At 35.3% G+C, this 23,019-nt stretch overlaps 1 protein-coding gene across 1 annotated transcript in view; it reads left to right on the top strand.

Annotated features, from left to right (window-relative positions):
* Positions 1–20,531, top strand: part of LOC113235223 (elongation of very long chain fatty acids protein 4-like) — a 67,391-nt gene extending 46,860 nt beyond the window's left edge. Inside the window, exons 4-7 of the mRNA XM_026470850.1 lie at positions 3,957–4,128; positions 7,002–7,129; positions 7,373–7,522; positions 20,133–20,531. Of these exons, the coding sequence (XP_026326635.1) occupies positions 3,957–4,128; positions 7,002–7,129; positions 7,373–7,522; positions 20,133–20,216 (534 nt within the window). The 3' untranslated portion in view covers positions 20,217–20,531. The remainder of the gene's footprint in view (positions 1–3,956; positions 4,129–7,001; positions 7,130–7,372; positions 7,523–20,132) is intronic.
* Positions 20,532–23,019: the final 2,488 nt, after the last annotated feature.

Here is a 23,019-nt window from a genome sequence, read left to right as displayed (position 1 = left end):
ATATATATATATATATATATATATATATATATATATATATATATATACATTCTCCACTAAATAGAGTATACATTTCTTCAAATAAAAGAGAAAAGCCGCGCTGCGTCGCCTACGGCATGTTACGGTTGGCGACGCCGCTAACCGTCGGCGACTTGTTCCGCCTTCAGCAATGCAAAGTGTAACTTAGCTTCTCAACAATAAGGTATATTTCTTTGAAAGGCATATTGCGTGGTAGATGCAATGTAGTATCGAATCACATTGACTAAATAAAGTCGATATTTCTTTGAAAGCAAAGCAAAAAGCAGTGCTGCGTCGCGCTGCGCCGCCAACCGTCGTCTACTGTCGCCGACGCAGCGCGGCTTTTCTCTTTTGATAGAAGCAATATATACTTTATTCAGTAGACAATATGTTCTATATTATAACGCATATTATAAAGTGCGCCTGGCGCAGCTTGACGTCTCCCGCGGCCGCTTGCTGCCGCCTCTACTGTGGTCGTCTTTAAGCAATTTGTAGATTATACATGCAAGGATGAGAAAGTCCCGGGTTTCATTACCGTACCGGTAGAACCAATTTCGGAAATGTACTTTTCAAAAGTGTTTTTGGCCTAGGTGTTCTGTAGCTCTTGGTGGGGTCAGGTGAACTTTGTAGCTCTTGGTTCTGGGTTTGACTCCCGGTAGAACCAATTTTGAAAATGAACTTTTTCTAAAGTGTTTTTGGCCGCCTAGGCATTTCGGGTAGTGCCGCGGAGCGAACTTCGTAGTCTTATGTCCCGGGTTAGACTCCAGGTAGAACCAATTTGAGAAATTTAAACTTTTCTAAAGTGGTTTTGGCCTAGGTCTAGATTAACTTGATGAACTAAATTTAAAGAAAAGTATATGAACTTTTCCTGATCTGTCGTCAGACAACCACCAGTGCCCGTAGCATGATGCCGCAATAAACCTATTATAGCCACATTTAGCTGTCAAATTAAATTGATAAAGCTGTTATTTTTTTATTTTTCACTACAGCGAAAATGGCGAGCACCGTGACGTCACGTTTTTGACGCACAGCGCGCGCCTCGACCAATGGCCGCGAAACAATATCGCAGTGTCAAACATGGTCACAGCTGATTTTAAAACATTTTGTCAGTACTACATGGTAATTTTATCAATGTAAAAATTAAGCGTGACAAACGAAATAAACAGAAACAATAAAAAGAAACAGCATGCGTAGTGTGACAGCATATCGCATGCAATATGTGATAAACACTCCGTGACATAAAGCTATTTTGCCTTTATTAAAATTTAATGTTTGTTTGTTTGATAATGAACGATTTTTGTTTCATCGTTTTACAACGATGCAATTAAAAGGATTACAATTTTCCCGGCGATGATTAAATGACTTTGTCAATATCTTATGTTATTATTATCTTACTATATTATGTAACAGTTGAAAACCATAGGAAATGAAACTATTTTTCCGGGTCAACCGTGACCATGGGACCTGCAAAGGGCCCTAAACGTCGGTTTGTTTGAAAAAACAAATATACGCGATTTAAATCCGGAAAAATAGTTTCATTTCCTATGTGTAACAATCGCGAAAACCTAAGAACTCAATATGTACACCACTTTAGAAAAGTTCCACCTAGGCCAAAACTACGTTAGAAAAGCTCATTTCCAAAATTGGTTTTACCGGTAATGAAACCCGGGACCTTCTCATCCACGCATTATTATTTGCATGTATAATCTATATATTGCTTAAACACGACAACTCATCCATAAAGTAGAAGCAGCAAGAGGTCGAGCTTCGCCGGGCGCGTTTTATAATATGCATTATAATATTAATAATAATAATATATTATTTAATATAATTTATAATAATATTAATTAATATAATACTGTCTACTAAATAAAGTATATATTACTTGTATCAAAAGAAATTTTGCTTGGCTTTCATAGAAATATCGACTTTGTTTGGATAATTTTATATATAATATTATATACTACATTGCATCTACTACGTAATCTGCCTTTCAAAGAAATATACCTTATTGTTGATAAGCTAAGTTACACTTTGTATCGTCAGAGGCGAGACCCGGGTTCGATTCCCGGGTCGAAAGAAATATTTGTATCGTCTACATTTATTTCTCTAGTGAGTTTAAGTCTAATTTAGGGTTGACTACCTATGTGTGTCCATGGCAGATACGGGGTTTCCCTAGTGCGAGGCTATCGATGGCATACACTATATTTTTGTGGTCCAGAAGTTCTTGCCGCTACCCGCGTAATGCCATGCTGAAGTGTGGGGCATGTTTGTCATCGTCATAAAAGGATTTGGTAATCGGCGTAATTAATGCACTCGACGATTGATGCCCCAGATGTACAGAGGACATGAATTATAAGGAGGCTCCTTTCGGGCACCCCAACTTATTTCAACTCTTGTAAAAACTGTACGCAAAAAAAAATCCTTTAGTAATTAGTTTCAACTAGACTGTCACTTTTGTTTTATAAAGAAACGTCGTCTAACATTAAATAATGGGTCGACGGCAACATGATCCCAGAAGAACTAAGTAGAAGACATCATCATTAGATAGAATTGTACAATTTGTCTTGTTCTATAATGAATATCTTACTGGTGTATACTAAGTTGTACGTGTACACAGTCTTACATCAAAATTAATTAAATTAATGAAATGAGATCTTGCGATATGTCGCTCCTCTTGTAGCGCTCTATGAGTAAACGTCGCTCTAAGTTGTCGGATAAGTTGTACGTAAATCGTTGCATTGAGAATACCAAGCCTTTAATAATAAATAAATCAATAAAAACGGAATAGGTTAACTTGCTTTTCCGCGAAGACAGTGAAAGTTATATCTAAAAGCAAAATATTTGCGGGTTCAAGGAGTTAAGTACCGCGTGTCGGCACAGGATGGCATTACTTGTATCACAGATTACTTAATAGTGACCACGTAACACATACGTCACTCTCACATAAAATCGAAAATACGTTACGCTATAATAGCCTACTAAATCTGACTAATTAAACCGGGTGCTCATTATGGGAAAACAGGAACCTAGGTACGCACGAGAGGTGAAAATAACGTTGCCCGCTGTCTGCAGTCGTGTGGAACCGAATGTTGGAGTTGTACAAGGATTTTAATGTAAATGAAAGACTTGTTTGAGCACTTGCATTGTTGGCGATATACTCTGTGGTAGGCATTTATCGCGTAACCTCGTGCGAGTGAAAGAGTCCTGCTTGTACGGTGAAACGTTTTAGTACTTTATTCATACAATACCTATACAAGGCTCTCATGGAACAAACACCCTCACCGAGTTCGTAGTACTCGTCGACTAAGGGAAATCTTCTGACCCTGACGACTCTATCACTCTCGCCACGTTACAGACCAACCAGGTCACACTCCACAGGTCATGACCGTCCCACACATACACCCACAACTGGCCCTTCTAGCTAAAGTCTCCAGTACCGTTCTGAGCTGACACCCGCATCTGCTTGGCCCGCTACCTAGATTTTTAACGGGTTAAGTGCCTTCAGCAAATTTGGTTGTAAGTTTCAAAAGATACTGAATTGGTGTCCTTGTAATGGCTCAATACACTGCGCTTATCTTGAATTTTTTTCTACATGCAGTTAGATAAATTGTCCCACCCTCAATACAACACAAACACTCGGTTCACGGAGTAGCAAGCTAACTTACTTGCGATTTTATTAATATGGATTTAGGCAAAGTGATGCCTGATTCTATTAATCGTTTCAGGCATCACTTTAAATAAATCAAATAAAAAAGCTCGAAAGTTATGTTAAATATTCAAAAGTTTTTATCAACAACTTAATTGAGAGAGATCTGTTAGAATCACAAAATCTTTTTAATTTTTTTACCATTTCTTGTTAGAATATACGTAGTATTATGTGTTATTTAAGATTCTTAACTTGAAGTGTTTTTAATTAATTATTTTTTAATGTTCAGATTGCAAATGCGGTATGGTGGTACTACTTCTCGAAGCTCCTAGAATTCTGCGACACATTCTTTTTCATTCTGAGGAAGAAAGATGAACAATTGACGTTCCTGCACGTTTATCACCACTCGTCGATGTTTACCTTCTGGTGGATTGGCATTAAATGGGTACCTAGTGGATCAAGTGAGTGCTTTTACTGATTTATTTTTATACAGGGTGTTTAAAAAAGTACGTTTGATGATAGTGGGGTGAATCTATTACTCATGATACTGAATACTTTGCGGAAGCCACATCGCATTTTTTATGCTGTCCATCCAAAAAACTTAGCTGATTGGACTTTTTGAAATTATTTTTCGGGAGTTGTACATGACATCAAACAATAGACTGCATAACATATGTTACTGTGGTGCAAGTACAAATTTAAAAAATACTCTGAAGTGACTGTAAGATAAAGTTATCGACACAATATGGTGTGTATTCATTAGAAAGGCAAATTGAAGATCTTCGTTTGATGAATTGCTATAATTATTACCAAGGCGTTTTTGAAAGCCTTTACTTCGGCGTAAAGAACATTGTGTATGTACCTTTCTACAGTGATCACGAGATATGAGATTCACTGAGAAACGGCCGTCTTCTAGACAATAATAATAAAAAATTATCAAAAATATGATAGAAAAATCATATAAAAATCATATTTTATTGTAAAAAATATTGTAAAACCAAAAAGAAGTTGAAATTAAATCTAAAATATAGCCACCCTGTACGCATGTACAAGATCAAAACCATATCAAACTTGAGATTTACTTTCTATGTCGCTTAAAATAAGAATGGTTTAAAAGGGTGAAGTTTAATTTCTTGTTGCCTGTATTGTACTTTCCATCAAATAAGATTGTGAATGTAAGCATCTTACCTAGATTTTCGAAATAATAAAAATGAAATTTTCAAATTATAATATAAAACGTTGCAACGAATAATGTATTCGGCAAGATCAAGCCACGTGCGAAAATTAGAACGAAAAGTACCACTTATTACCTTCGGCAATGATTATTAATACTGTGCTATGAAACATAGAAGATAATTTCATTTTTTATTTCTTAATTTAAATTCATGAAAGTATTGTTGGATTAACTTACAAAAGCTTAATTCTACTTTGATTTGCAAATAATAAGTTATTTGTTCATTTTGTTAGTGTTTATTTAGTCATGAGTAAAATATCTAAATAATATGTAAGAAATTTTCAAACGATGCTTTACCTTGTTTGATCTCTTAGAAAAATATTTAAATAAATTAGTTAGGTTACGTTTTCTTTGATTTTTTACGTAAAGAAACGAAAAATTTCGCTTTCACCAAATTACAATATAATTGTTCAGCATTAGTAAAATTGACATGAAAATTTACGGTTTTTTTTTCTTATTTCATCCTCCTGTTTTTAGGTATTCGGTCAAATTGCAAAAACAGGCCGAATATGCCGAATACAAAATAATAACGGAATAACCGTTACAACACTAATAATAACATAATAATTGTTCGTCTGGTGTTGTTGGTAGAGCTTTGATATTTTATCAATACCGCTGTCAAAAACGGTGGTATATGAGGATGACAGTTTGTTACGAAGTGACAACGGTTTGCCTCCTCATGGGCACTCACAAACAAACTCATTGAAATTGAAGAACGTCGCTGTGATACCGTTCCACAAAATGATATCGATTTTTGTCATATTATAAACCTGTCTCAAGACATGTGCTTTGAACAATTCCTACAGAGCTTTTGCTGCGCAACATGATATTTTAATACTATCTGAAATTAGATATCTATAAAAACTTCCAAATATTAGAGGGAATAAGTAAATAAACATGAGACAAGTTCACATACGTTGGTCTGATCCCAAAATAAGTAAATAAAGTGCTTGTAACGGTAATGAAGTAAACGGTATGAGTTATTTTTATACATATATATGTATATATTAAGATAGGTTTTCGCGATTGTTATACATGGGAAATGAAACTATTTTTCTGGATTTAAATCGCCTATATTTGGTTTTTCAAACAAACCAACGTGTCGGGCCCTTGACAGGTCCCATGGTTGCAGTTGACTGAGGTGGTAAAGTCGTAACCATGGGACCTGTAAAGGGCCTGAAACGTTGGTTTGTTTGAAAAAACAAATATTTGCGATTTAAATCCGGAAAAATAGTTTCATTTCCTATACCCATCATTAGTTACAATTACTGTGATCACGTAAACGCCCAGTGCACATTACAATGATATCGCATTAAAATTTAGCACAGTAAATTCTAGATGACCATCGAATATTTAGAAAAATATGTTTTTCGTATAAAGCTGGTAAAAGTATACTTGCTTGGGCTTGAAGCATGTGACTATATTTCATCATCATCAACCCATTTATACGCGCAGCTGCTGGGACGGGCCTCTCCCAAAGTGGTCCCTACGGGTACCCTGTGAGTGGTGAAGAATCCTAGGGTGCGAGATTGTTACACATAGGAAATGAAACTATTTTTCCGGATTTAAATCGCGTATGTTTTTTCAAACAAACCAACGTTTCGGGCCCTTTACAGGTCCCATAGTCACGGTTGACTGAGGCAGTACAGTCATCAACCAGTTATGTCTAATATTAATGGAAACCACCCTATTTTTTCACTATGGTTACAAAAGTTATTAATTAAATACCTTATTTTTAATTTTACAAAAAAAATTCCAATTTACGCTATACAAATTATTTAATTGAATGAATTTTTATTAAGTTATATTTATTATTAATCAATAATAGAAATTAGGATAAATTAAAACATATTAATTAGTACTACAGTCTTATGTCTGTTTGGGATTTTTCATCAGAGGATATACTGGATCCCAAACTGGTGGTACGGAGACACCGTCTTCCCTGTTGAAATTAGTTATATTTAGTACATTTCAATGTTCATTGAGTTTTTAGCGATTTTTAAATTTTATATTGCTGGATTTTAGGTGGATGTAATACGTAAAAGAAATGAAGATAATTTGTGTTTGAATTTAAACTTTATTATGAAATATCAATTTCAGCATTCCTACCTGCCATGGTGAACAGCGGTATACACGTTCTCATGTACACTTACTACGGTCTCTCGGTCTTCGGGCCCACCGTCAGCAAGTACCTCTGGTGGAAGAAGTATTTGACAATCTTACAATTGGTAAGTGTCCAATAACAATCGCATCAGTATTAACATTGCTTTTTAGTCCTTACCATGTTTTATTTTATGATTTCTTACGATGTGTTACAATCGCCACGTCTGGCAAGTGGGTTCGCGGGTACAGTAAGGCTGGGAAAGGTTTTTTAAATATTAATAATATTTAAAAGTTTGGTTTAAATATTAATAATAATTAATTGTTAATTGATAGGATATTTTGGGTTAGAAACCTGTTTGGTCTTCCAGATTCAGTTCACTTGCGCTCTAATCTTGGGCATCAATGGCATCCGCACCGGCTGCGAGTTCCCTCTATGGATGCATTACGTGCTCATCCTGTATATGATCTCCTTCATCGTACTCTTCGGTAACTTCTACATGAAAGCTTATCTTGCAAAGGTGAGATTTAAATTCAAATTAATAATTTTTTTTGCTAAAAAAGCGGACCACGAAAGTTAGCTCCGCTTTCGACTTGTTCATGACCGTGGTCTCCTGAACGATAACTGAAACGCATAATATGGAAGGCGTCGTCAAAACAAATAATATGAGCTCAAATACAAGGTAACTGCGGTACACTGTTGAGGAGTTCCTCACATCTGTCTGCCATTACATCATTGTAACATTTTACTTTCAGTAGAATAACATCCATAGAAAGTGGGTGAAATTCAATAAACTGGATTCATCCCCTAATTTTCTATCCTTAAAGGTGGATAACTACTGAGAAAAATATGGTCCTTTTTCCTCTGTTTCGACAAAAACAAAAAGGATCTTCGAAAGCAGTTAAAAAATGTCGGAGTAATTGCGTAATGTACACACAACAAAAGAACAGTTGAATTAAAAACTTCCTCCTTTTTGAAGTCGGGTAAAAACAATAAACACATTTTAAATAGGGAATCTACACTAGTACATAGTTGTTACATTAATATAAAACTCATGCTATAGTCACTATAGCGATAGCGATGAATAATCCATTCATTCAAATGTGTACCTTATTTGTACATCATAAGTAATCTTTCAAAATAAGACACAAAAAAGAATTAAGGCGCGATCAGTTCCTAAGAATATTTTGCTGTATTTACGTGGATTCCTTATAAACATTTACTGGACTGCAAATTCAAAGTACCATTCAAATTTTAAATAGTAACTAATTCAAGTACCCGTGAGAATACAGTCAAGTTATAAATAACAATGTCGCATCTGCCTTGTACGGTAAACAACTGATCTCTCGAAATAAAAATGGCGCTTTCTTTCTCTTTCTTTTGCCATACATAGACAATGTACATAGGCACTGAGTTTGCTTTAGCTCTGGATGTTACGAATAGAATAGAATAGAATCATTTATTTCATATTAACAATGTCACAATATTACAATTAAAAATACAATACCAATGGATAATAAGATCGTCACTAACTCAAACAATAATAATTAATATAAAATAAAGTAGTATAACTACTGCTTGTATAAATACAACAAAGTCAAGTAAAACAAAATTACAATTGTTTCAAAAGAAACTCGTCGACGCTGTACAATTCATTATCCAATAATAGGAGTTTTTGTCGGGTATTAGACGTTTCGTCGTCTGTAACACTTTTCAGGTTTGCGGGTAGATGTTCGTAGAATTGGGGACCTTATTACCCGTGGTTTTCTCTATGCGAGTTCGGTACGGTGGGCAACGGATTTTAGTATTCCCGCGTTCCGCAAAGCGCGGCCTCCGCCCGTACGTTGCTCATAAGGGCTCAAGTTTAAGCTCGCGTAAACTATTATATTATCATAGATGTATTGTAAGTACGTCGTCATTACATGATACTTTTAATAAGGTTTCTGCAGGACTGGCCTTTTTTATACTTACTATAGTTCTTAGTGCATTCGACTCAGTTGAGTCACCCCACAGTGCAATGCCGTACGGCATCAACGAATGGAAATATGCAAAGTACGTCTGCCTCAATACCACATTGGACACAAGAGGTCGCAGTTTCCTTAGTGCATACGTAGCACTTCCAAATTTTTCACACACAGACTGTATATGTGATTTCCAGTTTAAATTTGACTCTAACGTGAAACCCAAGAATTTACAAGTGCTGCACAATGGAGCTGTAGAGGTGGTAATTAGCCATGGTATAGAATTTCTTCCAGACAACAACATAAGATTTGACTTCGATGAGTTCAGAATAAGTCCATTCGCAGAGAACCACTTACATAGTTGCTTGTACGTGTAGGCTATATTTTCTTCCAACTCCTTATAGTTTTTAGCACATACTATAACGGTTGTGTTGTTCGCAAATAGAACCACCAGCCCTCCTGATATAAAGTATGGCAGATCGTTTATGAATGCTAGAAATAGTGTAATGATATTACCTAAGGCTGATCCCCGTGGGATGCCAATGGTGACGTCACCAGTAGCTGACCACTTATGAGCACTCTTGACAAAGATAAATATAATATTGACAATAAGATAAAAAAATCACACATCCAAAAAAAGATTAACAATATCAACCATTGGAGGCTCTGCATGACTCAATTACATAAATTTTGAAAATACCAGGAAGTAGTTGTAATAGTAGTTCTACACTTGAAACTGAAGAAAGAGATGCATTGTATTCCTAAACTAAAGAAGAAGAAAATCTGTGCGATGTGTCCCTTTGCAAAGCGAAAAGCATTGCACTAAATACAAAAAATTGTTGTGTTGTGAACGCGAACTTCAGGTATGTCACAAATGTTTTAGTTTCCAGATTTGTACCAAAATGTTTTGTTGTTTAGTTCATTTGTTTTGTTAATTCTAACAATTTATGTTTTTTTCAAACATTGTCTTTATAAACTTAATATGTAAGCAATTTAAATATTTCATAAATGTAGATTTTGCATGAAAACTATGATCTCATATAACAGACTGTTTCTAACGAATATGTTGCATAATAATAATAAAAGCATAATAATATATTGGTATATAATTGTTATTAAAAATAAACAAAAAAAATACATATTTTATTTCACAATACCTGTGAAATCCGTCTTTTTATAAGCGTAGTCGAAACGACGAATGTTCGTAATAAGTGTTGAAAAATAAGGTTAGTAATCTAGGGTTAAAGGGTAATAGGGGTAAACTGCACATTTATAATATAATTTATGTTGGTGGAAATTCGTAAATGGCATTGGATTACTCATATTTATGTATACTATAATGGTATTATTTGTCCGTGAATTTTCCTAAAATTTATAAATAAATAAATAATTTTAGCTACAAGTATCTGGTAAATTTATTTTGTATTTTCTCCAGCATAGCTTTATACTTGGCTTGGTTTTTGCTAATATTAAGATACCAGACAATTTATGCTGAATGAAGTCTTTTTGCGTAAGCCACAACCGCACAAATGTCAGTACAAAATTTGTAGTCGTTATATTTTGTTTTTTGCTTTTTGTCAGTTTTGTCTTATTTTATGTTATTTTATTGTATTTATTATTTTTTTATTTTGTTTTTCTTGTCTGTGTTATCATTTTTTCTATGTCTATGTGTTGTGGCGTTGCAATAAATGTCTATTCTTTTCTATTCAATAGTCACAACTTTTCACTATAAATGCTGTGATTTCAGACCAAATTCTGAGTAGTAAGCCGGAGTGAATTTCATTGTTTTGGTACTCATTTTGTATAAATAAATATACACACTAACGCCAATTGGTGTGCATAATTTTTTAGACGTCACGTAACGGCCTATGTCTGCACATAAGAGCGGTTACACACGACGTCTTTTAGCAGCGATGCAGTACCGATGCAGTCGATAATCGTCGACCTTTACACACGCGCACGATTTTAAGCAGCGATGCAAGCGCGCGATTTTAAGCAGCGATGCAAGCGCGCAACTGCAGCCATAGATAAAATAGCTCGTTTGTTTCGAGGCAGTCGCGTGTTTACATCGATGCAATCGCCTATAAATCGCAAGTGTAATCGCTCGTTTCACGAACGCTAGAGCTACTTAGAGGTTTAAATGTCAAAGTTCCTGAAATTTAAATTGACAAGTCCCATGATAAGTACATGTCTCACCAGCACCAAAATAAAATGCAGTAATGCTCATTTTATTACTTGCGGCAGTAATAGTTATGGTGGCAGTATTTCCCTAAACGAAAATTTTCACAAGCTATTCTTCTTCCTGTCCTAATAAGTGGGGTCGGCACAACATTTATTTTTATTCCACTCTCCCCTATCAGCTGTCATTTCCATACTCACACCTTTCTTATCCATGTCATCTTTCGCACAATCCATCTATATTTTCTTCAGCCTTTCTTTCCCCTTATATTCCTCCACATTCATACCTAACCCTCTTCTCGTCACATGACATTCTTCCCTCCGCATTACATGCTAACCTATTATTCCTCATCTTTTCCGTCATTTGTGCCACTTTTAAACTTACCCTGCTGTACTCATTCCTTATCTTATCCTTTCACAAGCAATACTGCTACTACGAAATACCTTATTTTCGGTCTACATTAACCTACAGTTTGTATCAAATCAAAGAATTATATGTGTAAATATATGGCAAATGTTGACGTAAGAAGATTGGTGGATAATGTTCGGTTTCGGAAGCTAAATTAAATTGTATGTCTTTCTCAGCTACGACACTAGTGTCAGATATTGCAGTTAGAGAGGCAAAGGGTGATAAAAGCATACCCATGTCGCCTCTAGGGTCGTGGAAGTGTTAGTGTTCACTTTTTCTGTTGGTTTTTACGACATTTACGTTGATTTTGAAGAAATAGTCTTGCGCCACTCAGAACTGTAGTTGTAGTGCCATTCAGAACTTTAAATGCTACTGCGCCCGTCACCAAGTTGTCAAGTCCCATGTACTTGTGATTTCACCAGCCTTACTTTTCAAAATCGGAATGCATTAATGTGAGCATTACTGCTTGGCGGCAGAAATAGGTAAGTTACGTTACGTCACGACTTTCATTTTTTTCACCGTTAAACCGTGTCATATTTTAGTAAACCGCAAGTAAAATTATGCCTATTTTATTCTTATGTGCAAATTAACGCAAAAAAACTCGTTAGTGCAAACCCGCCAGTGTGTACGCTTAAAAAGCCATTATTACGTCGTATAAACAACCACACGGTAAATCTTAGAAACAAGCGCTTAAGTCACAAACCACACTTACATAACAAAATCTCACGCAACGCATTAGTCAAAACTTTTTTTAATCAATCTGTGCAAAAACGCATTATATTGCATTATTGTACGTCATGTTCCGTTAAGTTACGTAAGCACGGAGAAAGTACCGAACGTTGTTCGTACATTTTAACTTGAACCCTGTCCCTTACCTATTTACTTCAATGTTTGATGCAAAATAGACGGAGTTAGAGATCTTTTCATGTTGAACGGCACATGAAATGCAGACCATTATGTCATGATGGTCATTTTACTCTGTTTACGTACTGCCTGTTACACTGAAGTAGATACAATTTTTTTTCATTGGTGTTTACTTTCCATTTTTTAATTTCGATGTATGGCGTAGTGCGGTATTATAAAGGCTAGAAAGTCACGGATCGCCTGACTAATATGAGTTACAAAACCGAGAGGCTTGCCTCGAATTAAAATACGTGTAAGGCAATCCTCGTTCCCGCTAAAGCATATCCTCCTCTCCTCTAAAGAGCTTTTCTTATGGATATATTAAAAGATTAAAGAAAGAAAGAAAAATCAATAGTTAAGCCAATGGCTACTTTAGGAAGATGTCGTACTTCGGCCACGTCATGAGGAACAATAAATACAAATTACTTCAGCTCATCATCCAAGGCAAAATCGCTGGAAAACGAAGTGTTGGTAGAAGGCGGCACACCTGGTTGAAAATTTTGAGTGAATGGTACTCAGTACCACCTTGCTCTTTAGAGCGGCAGCCTATAAAGTCAGAATTGCCATGATGTTGTCCAACCTCCGATAGGAGGAAAAGACAATGGCTAAACGAAAAGTACGTTTGTAGTGGACAGTTGGTTGTATTATAGTTTTTCTTCAGTCTGTTTACATACAGTTCGTCATTAGTAGGTGATTATTCATTTAGGGAAAAATATAGGTACGCTTCTTTATTAAGATTCCGGTTGCTTATTTATTCTACAGCTTCTGCGTACCTGTATATCAAAAATCCTTGATAGTGACCTATTTAACTGTTACAGGTTGTTTCGATCTACATTTGAAGTAAATATTGTACATGATAAATTTATACAAATGTTTATTTCCAAAGAGTGACGCCTAGAGGTGTTTACTCATCCTTTTCAGGGGAATCTGCTTTACGAGTAAGTAGTAAGTAGAGTTTTTTCATAGTATATTAATACAAGTATGATATAACTTCATACAAACGTAGCTGCGCGGCTTGTATGGGGTTTTCCAAAAAGGAAAACTTTTGAAAAAGGAACAATTTTGTATTTCAATAAAACACAGAATAATAAGAATCGAGGTGAAATTGATTCCAGGTGCAGTACACATGTTACATTTAGGAATGGAAAATCATGGAGAATCAATGGAAGATCTCGTTCATATGACCATCGCGATGTTTGCAGCAGTTACACAGCTGGTCAAACAATCAATCTATTGAAAAGGAAGTTCGATAATGGGGTAATCTCGCGAAATGGTCCGGTCGAATAGCCACCTCGCTTATGCAATTTAATGCCGTTGAATTATTTTTTATGGGGTTACGTTAAGTTGTTGGTTTATGCCAACAAGCCAACAACGTTAAATGAGCTCAAAAACAATATCAAATGTGAAATTGCCAATGTTTCAGTCGATGTGGAAAAATGGCTCCAAAGAATTGAACGCTGCAAACGTACTCGCGGTGGTCATACGAATCGAATTCCATTCTTAAATTAAAATTTGTACTGCACTTGGAATAACCTTTAGTTCGATGTATAAATTATTCTGTGTTTTATAGAAATACCGAATTGCGCGCACACATTTGCATAATCTCGCAATGCACTCGCGTTGCACAACGCTGGTCGTCAAACGCGCCATTAATTATCATGCGGATGTCTGCGTCCGTATACGGTGCGCGGTGGACGTACACACATATAAGTAGCGCTGCTAAGTTTGTCTGGAGTTTCCATACTAGCTGTTATACTATGGTTTAATTAACGTGAGGATTTCAAATGTAATTTGTTTACCTATGAAATAAGATAGAGTTTGAGTCAGGTTTTAAAGAGTAGTGAAAATTATTGTCGGTAATGGTCAAAGTCAAAGTCAAAGATCATTTATTCCATAGGTAAAATAAATTTACACTTGAAAACTTCACATTTAGATTACATTACATTAAGCTACTGCTCGTTCACTATACTGACTTCCCTGAGAAGAACGAGCAAGAAACACTAGAGATTGCTCTTTTCAAATAAACTTAAATGCTATGGAATACACTTCGAATCAAATTTGTGAGGATTCTGGAGCCGTGTCGTTCTTCCATACATCTTTATCTAACACGTAGTCTTCTATTTTGTAATATGACTTTTCAATCAAAATATTTTAATATAGTTTTTAAACTTAGGAAATAATAATCTTAATATATACTCCGGAATCTTATTGAAAAAACGTAGACAGTTCCTCATAAAAGAGTCGTTTCCCTTGGTTAAACGAAATCGTGGTACCATGAGTTTGGACTTAGTTTTAAGGTTAATATTATGGATATCTTCTTTCTTATTGAAATTATGTACATTTTTATGGGCATATAAAATATTTGAGTAAATGTACTGTGATGGGTTTTCATACTACTTTCCTGATCTAGGCCGGTAAACAGTTGCATAGTTTCTAAACGTCAAATTTTTTTTAACAATGCATATTTAAAATAAAGGGATTTTTTGGAACTTGTGATACATCCAGATATATAATGAAACGTATATATTTCAATAATGTGTAGCGCACGGTACCAATGGGGTTAGGCTTGTGCTAATGAGAAGTGAGTAAGATCAAAGGAAACTAATTAAAGTTTATTTACACGACAGTATATAGTTACAACAGAAAACAGAAATAATAATGACAAATGGAAGAAAAAGGCGCCAAATTAAATGTACTTGTTCATTTAAATGTAGAATTTCAATATGAAACTAGACTGGTAAAATACTATATAAAATATGTGTACGAAAAATATTTGTAGTGACTGCTGCGATTCGCCAAAATATGTGTAAGCAGCAACAGCCCGCCTCCTTTGTGATATTCGTGACTCGTCTCTTTCCCTTTTATAAGTCGTTATAAGTCTTTTTATTAAAAAACTTATGCGAAAGAATAGGAGAGGGTCTTGGGTGAATTTTTTTCTATTTTTTTCGGACTTAACTTTTTAATGTACTTATTTGTCATATAAAGTACAAATTGTGAGAACAATTTCATTTCACCAGATCTCACCAGTTTCGAGTTCTCCGCTTAACAATTTCAGAGGCTTCTGCAGGTTCTTCTATTCAACGTTACAACTTGTAGAAGTAATGTGAGAAAATACAAGCTTTCGTTTTAGATTTTAAATTACCCAGTACGTGACGTATACTTACAATATATGTAAAATGACACAACTGTCATTCTCACTCGTCACTTAACACAACTGTCATTCTCATTCGTCACTTAACACAACTGTCATTCTCACTCGTCACTTAATATATTAGTGATAACTTACTAATATATTAAATGATGAGACGAACAAGTCGTGCGCCAGGTACTAAGCTACACGCCTGTCCATAACAGTTGCAGTGCCACTCAGAGCTTCAAATCGCAAATCATCTGAGGGTCACTGCCGCTGCGCCCCGTCACCTTGATACAGAAGTTAACAAGTCCCATGTGCCTGTAATATCACCAGCAAACTTACCCTTCAAAACCGGAACGTAGTAATGCTGAGGTATGGTGGCAGTACTTCCCTGGACGAACTCTTTCACGAGGAGCTCTACTGCTACTGTTTGTATACAAAATGTTCCCTCCTGTAACCGCTAGGGGCGCTGTACAACTGTCATACTTACGACTTTCCTTCATTTTTTTTCCATCCTCTAAGTTGTCACACTAAATTTGAAGTAGCGGTACCGACATCTGCCTGCGTCAATTGCCTCCGTGGCCGAACGGTTACCATGCTGGACTGCCAAGCAGGGGTCCCAGATTCGATTCCCGGGTCGGGAGAAATATTTGTAAGGTCTACATTTATTTCTCTCATGAGATTGTCTATGTGTATGTCCATGGCAACCGCGACTCAGGATCTCCCTCACGGAAGAAATATTTATGTGGTCTGTGGTGCCCCAAGTGCGGGGCTATGTTGAGTGTGTGCGTTATTATTATTACATCTGTCTCACTCGACATGCGTATACACTCAATAGACTATATCCTTTACATCAAAGTAGTTAAAACTCCGCACAAAAAAAAAGAGTCGAGGCACTGGTTTTGACAACGTTTACTTTATGAACGTCATTTCTTGATGACTAAACAAATTGTATGACCTCGGCAACTTAACGGTTAAAATCGTAAACGCTAGGTGAAAAGGTCGGGCGCTTAGATTCTCGATAAAACCAATTTGAGAAGCGAACCTTTCTAAATTGAGTAATTAATTGATTCAGGCGTTACTTTGCGGACGTCCATGTTAATAAAAATAGAAGTAAACTAATTTGCTGCCATGCGGATCGCGACATCGCAAATTAATTTACTTCCTTTTTTATTGTCTAAATTTGGTTCTGGGATTGGTTTATCGGGAACACCAAAATAGAGAGCAGTAACCCTGGAGCTTATTTAGTTGCTCTTCTAGCTTCTTCCAGTAAGACCCAAAGTAGACGTATTGAAGTATTTCAACCTAACGGAATATCAGACATTAAATAAATTAACTAAATTATTTTAAAAACCTGACTGCAAAAATATTTAACTGGAAAGAAAAAGAAAATTACGTAAAAAACTTGACTGTATAAAAAATAACTGAAATGAAATAACCAACATGCTCTAAAGAGCTAAAACGACAGGACGAATAAATCGTGCGCCTGTTGGTAAGCGACACGCCTGTCCATAACTGTTACAGAGCTTTAAATTACGAATATCTGAGAGGCACTGCCACTGCACCCGTCACCCTGAGACGAGAGAGAAAGAGCACCCTTACCCATCGAAACTGAATCTGATGGCGGCAGAAATAGATAAGATGGCAGTCTCAGAGACTCTTTCACAAGAAGCTCTTCTGCTACTAAAGTTACATAGGTAAATAAAAAAGATACTGGCAGCATTCCGCCTTTGTATGCTAGTACATTTAAATGTTTAGACATCGTGTAGGTAATGAATTTTTCCGCGTCTACCTAACACGCTTTTAAAACGCAACCGCGATACAGGATTTACGGCATTTTATTATTAAAGAATGTGTTACAAGCAGATATTCCAAAAGTACCTTTTCCTGTATAATACCACATGAGGCGTGAAGTGAACGTAATTAATACCTAATACCAAATTCTCATATAAGTGTTCAGTGCGTGTCGAAGCATATGACAGCGAGATATTAATTTATGACGTATAATAAACAAGCTTGAACAATTATGTCGCTTGTTCTCAGTATGGTACCTTTATGTGCTTCTCTTATCACGTTTCAAGTACCTTTATATTCTTCTTTAAATTTGATTGCCTTTCGAAAATTATTTTATGAAGATTCCATTGTCGTTAAACACGTATAGGATACGTAATGCCCAATTCCACAAACGTTCTTTAACTTTAGTGCTATTACATGGCATACTGACTCTAGTTTTCTCAATGATAAAGTTACAGACATATTGCATTTCAATAGGGATTCTAATATCCGCTCACGCGATTCATGTGTCTCTGGAAGCATACCACACCTAGAGGTGCCGGTGATGATTTTATACCGATTTATCGGATATCGTAATTATAACAGGTAAAAGAACTAATACTAATTGCTATTTCGGTAACTACTCTAGCAAACCATAAAGTTTTTAATGCCTGGGTCTGTCATTTAAGAAAAATAAACAACTTCAAAAATACGTCACGACAATCGTGTGTGTTATTGTTTGGGCTGGTGATGTCGGTGTTTATTTATTGAAAACATACCATAAGTTGCGTTTTTTAAGTTTACCCTGAATATAAATGTTTATAAACTATACTTTAAGGAGTAATTTCATGGTAAACATTAGAACCACTCAAACGGAATATTATCATATTTACCCAAGTACACCAAAAATTTAATTAGTGCTTTTTAAGTGCAGGATTTGCAGTGTATTACTGCATTTTATTTGAGATATTTTTGTTGTAGTACGGAGGGTATTTATTTAGCAAAGCAGAATAATAATTTTCTTTTTAAAAACTTGTATTTGAACTGAATCCTTTTCTAATTTGCGAAACCAAATAGCCGCCATTTTGCGGTAGGATGAGCGCATCGCGTGAGCGGATAAATACTTCGTAGAGAAATACCGTACACGTAGTTCACGAACATTCTTCATTATCAGGTGAATATAGAAACTATACACTGCTTCTAGGCAACATAATACAGTACGTAAGCAACAAAGAACTTACAAATTTTGTGTTAGTGTAGTTAAGGTACAGCGAATAAAATAAAGCAGTGCCAATTGGACGTAGTTAAGAAAAAAAGGATCTAATCCACAAAATTATCAAAAAATGATTTATGTATAACAAATGGCTCCTAAAGTCTAAAAATCTAACATAATAAACATAAATAAATATCCCTGGAGTTACATGACATTATAAGTTTTGAAAATAAAACAAGAGTGAGAAACATTTTTAAACTTCAAACTGCCATATCTCGAAAGCGACTGGATGTGAATTGGGTCCTTTTTGTTTAACTGCGTGTAATTAAACTATGATCACATAAAATGTCTTCCTGTTAGCTAATATTAAAAGATATTTTGTCTATGGACTATTTACTTTTAACCGACTTTAAAAAAAGGAGGAGTATTTTTCCGGTCCGACTATATTTTTTTTGTGTATGTTACGCCATTACTTCGATATTTGTAAAAAGATTTCGATTATTCTTTTTTTATTGGAAACCATTGGTACCATTGATTCAAATTTGAAAAAAATATTTCGGATTTTTTTATAAAAAAAAAATCCTTATTTATTTAATCTTTTTGCACAATACAATAATGTATAAATGGCGGACTTAATGCCAAAAGTTATTCTCTACCGGTCAACCATTCAAAAAAAAACAAAAGGTTGGTGCTACACTCAAAACAGTTAAAATGAAAAATTATCAGCCAAAATTTTGTTTAATTTATACGCTATAAAATAAACATAATGCAGCACGAACATACTTAATATACTTATATATTAAACACATAATAATATATAGTAAACATAACTTTATTGAATAATATATAAGTACCCATAGCAACATTATGCAGTCTTACAAAAACACAAAAGTTATTATTATTGTATTTTTTTTGGGAAATTACACAAAAATACTTGAATATTATGGTGGTAAGATATTCTGACAAAAAATAAACTGAATTTCAATTATTAAAGCGTCATCTCTAGTCAGGTGCTGGTAGATGTAAAGGCACCTGGATGGGTGCTTTAATATTCGAGTATTGTATCGTGAAATATTTAATAATTACACGATAATATACTAGAATATTTAAATAATAAAAATTGCCATGTAAAGTAAGTAGTAACCACTAGGTCGAGAATGACCGAGAAAAGTTGATTTTCCTAAACAAATCCTGGACCTTCTCATCCAGTGCCGACAGTGCAAACCGTTAAGCCACTGAGGTTGTCATAAATAAATTAACTTTCGAGAGAAAAAATCGGGCTAAAAAATTTAGTTTTTAGTTTAAGTTACACTATGTTTTGAGTTCCTTAATTATTTGCTATCATTAAGATCAAATTGTTAATAAATAAATAATAATTATTAGAACAATAATACACAACATTGTAGAGTTTTATTGTTTATATCTATCCATAGATTTAGTATTATACTAAATCTATGATACTATCCAATCGCGTCAAACCGACATTAGGTAATTTCCCGCCTAAGGTTTAACAGGACAATTCAGATTTAGAATTACCTTACCTTATGTTTTTTTTTTCAGGGAAGCAAATGCATGGAAGTGCGATACGGCCAGTGCCTCGATGACGAAGAGACTATAGAGAAAAGAAAACTTAAGGTTAATTAATTTATCAAGGGTTGGTTTTCGTTGGAAATACCTTTTGGAACCCGAAATGGTAGTTTCAGGTAGTGAAAAAGGATTTCAACTCCTACTTGAAAAAATTAAGTATAACAACGATATGACACATTTGTAACAACAATGTTTTTGGTACTCAGTACAATTATTTTTAGTAATTTAGCAACATCACGTAGTCAAAGGTCTAAGTTGTCAGTGTAACATCATCATCATCTTCCACACTCTGTAAGTCTCGTTACGGGACACGTATCTTCTTTATGGAGGTCATTGTTTACATTTGAAGATATGTAATTAAAGACCTATCTCTAAGATTCACCTCTTATAAAGAACGAGTGAATATAAGGTATATTATTAACTCTAAATTGTATTTATTTAAATATAGAATAGGAATAATGTAACGTATTTTTGTGTATACAAAGTACGTAATGTATATTATGAGTTTGGAAGAGATGTATAAAATTTATAAATAATGACAAATATATTTTAAGAGAAAATTATACATATTTTCTATTTTCACAAATATTTGTTTTATTTAAAGCAGCCTAACAAAGTACCTCACGTTATTTTAGGTAAAAGTTATAAATGTTTCATATTGTGTAGGTTTGTACCTACACAATATGAAACCATATAACGTAGATCTGTTGTGTATGTCTGTATCTACACATGAGGATGAGCTAGACATTTTGCGATCTCTCCGGCCGAGTAGGAATTTGGGAACTGGAGAGACACCGTGTCTTACAGCTCCGCCACCAAAGAGGAGATTTGGTACTCGACTTAGAGTCGGCGGCTCAGCGGTGGCAACCGTCAGTCGTGCGGAGCGCGACGGGAAGTGAGTGTGCCTACAACTCCGGTACCCATCTGAAAAATAGGAAGGGTGCTTGCTGTACATGCACCCGAGGCGGCTCACCTAAGGTACTAGCTTAACAGAGAACCGAATGAAGTCCGTGCAAATGGGCTGATCCAGGGTTAGGACCTGACTTGGAAGGTCCCTGTGCGGGTTCGCTCGCACAAGTCATAGTGCCCTTCCCGCCAAGAGCTTCATACGAAGGGGCAATACAAACAAAACTTATGTAGAAGTATACGGGACTCCCGTATACTATGACTGTTTGTGACTGTTCACATTTTAAAAACCAAAAAGATTTAATAGGAATTTGAATTTAATTAAGCGTCAGCGCCATCTATCTTTTCTTTTAGAAAGTAATTCCACAACTTCGGTTGTCAAACGGTTTGAGCTATGAGATCAGATATTAATTCAGTAAATATTTTTTTTCAAATTGGTGCTGCCAGTGTGTCCTGGATACTCATGGCACAGGATATTCCCTAGATTGGGACCAGGTAATAGGTGTGGTTGGCTAGCACATGAAAGAAAGAAAAAAACGAGTATTAAACTATTTTTTGGACCTGATTCGCTGTCAGTGAGATGTGACCATGGGACCTACAAAGAGTCTAGATCACAACCGCTACAGCCTACCTTATTGAGAACTACTTAACACTCACATTTTATTCTTAAGATTGTCATTTGCAGTAAAATGAATATTTATATTATATATAAAAATAGATATTTATATTTACCCAGAACAATATCTGCACATAACTAACTACACTACAATGCCCGTCGCAGAGAATTTTTTTTACACATGGACAACCACAAATTACACCCAAACTCAGAGAAATAAATGTTGGCCATATCATCAACTCTCCCGGCTCGGGAATCGAACTTAGGAGCTTTGCGTGTCAGACCAGCAAGGTAACCGTTGGGCTACAGAGGCAGTTAAATTGCCTAGATTCTGTTAAAACATTTTTTACAAAAAGTGCTTAGTAAGAAAATGTACGTGTGACAAGCTATTCCAACCAAAATAATATTATAAATGCGAAAGAACAGTGCTTGTATTTTCTCAATGCCCTTCGACAAACTTCGTATTTCGGCTATCGTCGGGTTTTATTTAGTTGCCCTTTGCTTTTGGTACACGGAGCCGACCGAAAGACTGAGCGCTTTCAGTTGGAAGTATATAGAGTTGCTACTACATGTTTTATTTATTATACAATGGAACGAAAGCCGCTAAAGTCACAGGCACGATAGATAATTTACAGTGTGTACTTGTATTTTTTACCAGAAGCCGATACCTGTTCGAGCAGCGCGGAACATGATTATTCCATCGATGGTGAACATACTAACATTGCTATGTCCGATGAAGAAATGCGTTCAGATACGGACTGAATTGAAATTGTTAATAACCGGAAAAACATTCATTTTTGGTTATATAAAAGAAGCACACTTTATTTAGTTTTTATTTCTCTTAACTTGCTTATTGACATGGAGTAATAAATGTTATTAAAAATAGGGAAATAGTTTTACAGCTCTATATAGTTCACACCGAAATCGAAACAAAACAACAATAAAGTACATTGTTCAAAATTCAAATTATTATATATTTTAAATCTAATAATGAATGCATTCGGAAATCCTACGATTGCCAAGCGATAATGAGAAAGTAGAAGCACTTTAACTCTATCTGTTACGGTTTCACGCCTAAACCGTTGAACCTATATTGATCAATTTTAGTATAGAGATAGATGGTACCTAGAGAAACAACATACGCTACATTTTGTCATAAAAATAAATCTTAAAAGAGGTGAATTAGGGGATGAAAATTTGTATACAGAACCAATAAAACTATGAAAATTACCATAGTACAGTACGCTACTTGAAGTACTTATTCTAAGCAGACGAAATCGTGGGCACCAGCTAGTTTTTACGCAACTGCGTCAGAAGCAGGTGGAGGTGGAGGATAAA

This window comes from Hyposmocoma kahamanoa, unplaced genomic scaffold (genome assembly GCF_003589595.1).
Source record: "Hyposmocoma kahamanoa isolate Upper Pololo Valley unplaced genomic scaffold, ASM358959v1 87, whole genome shotgun sequence".
NCBI lineage: Eukaryota > Metazoa > Arthropoda > Insecta > Lepidoptera > Cosmopterigidae > Hyposmocoma > Hyposmocoma kahamanoa.
This window is presented reverse-complemented; position numbering and strand designations above follow the sequence as displayed.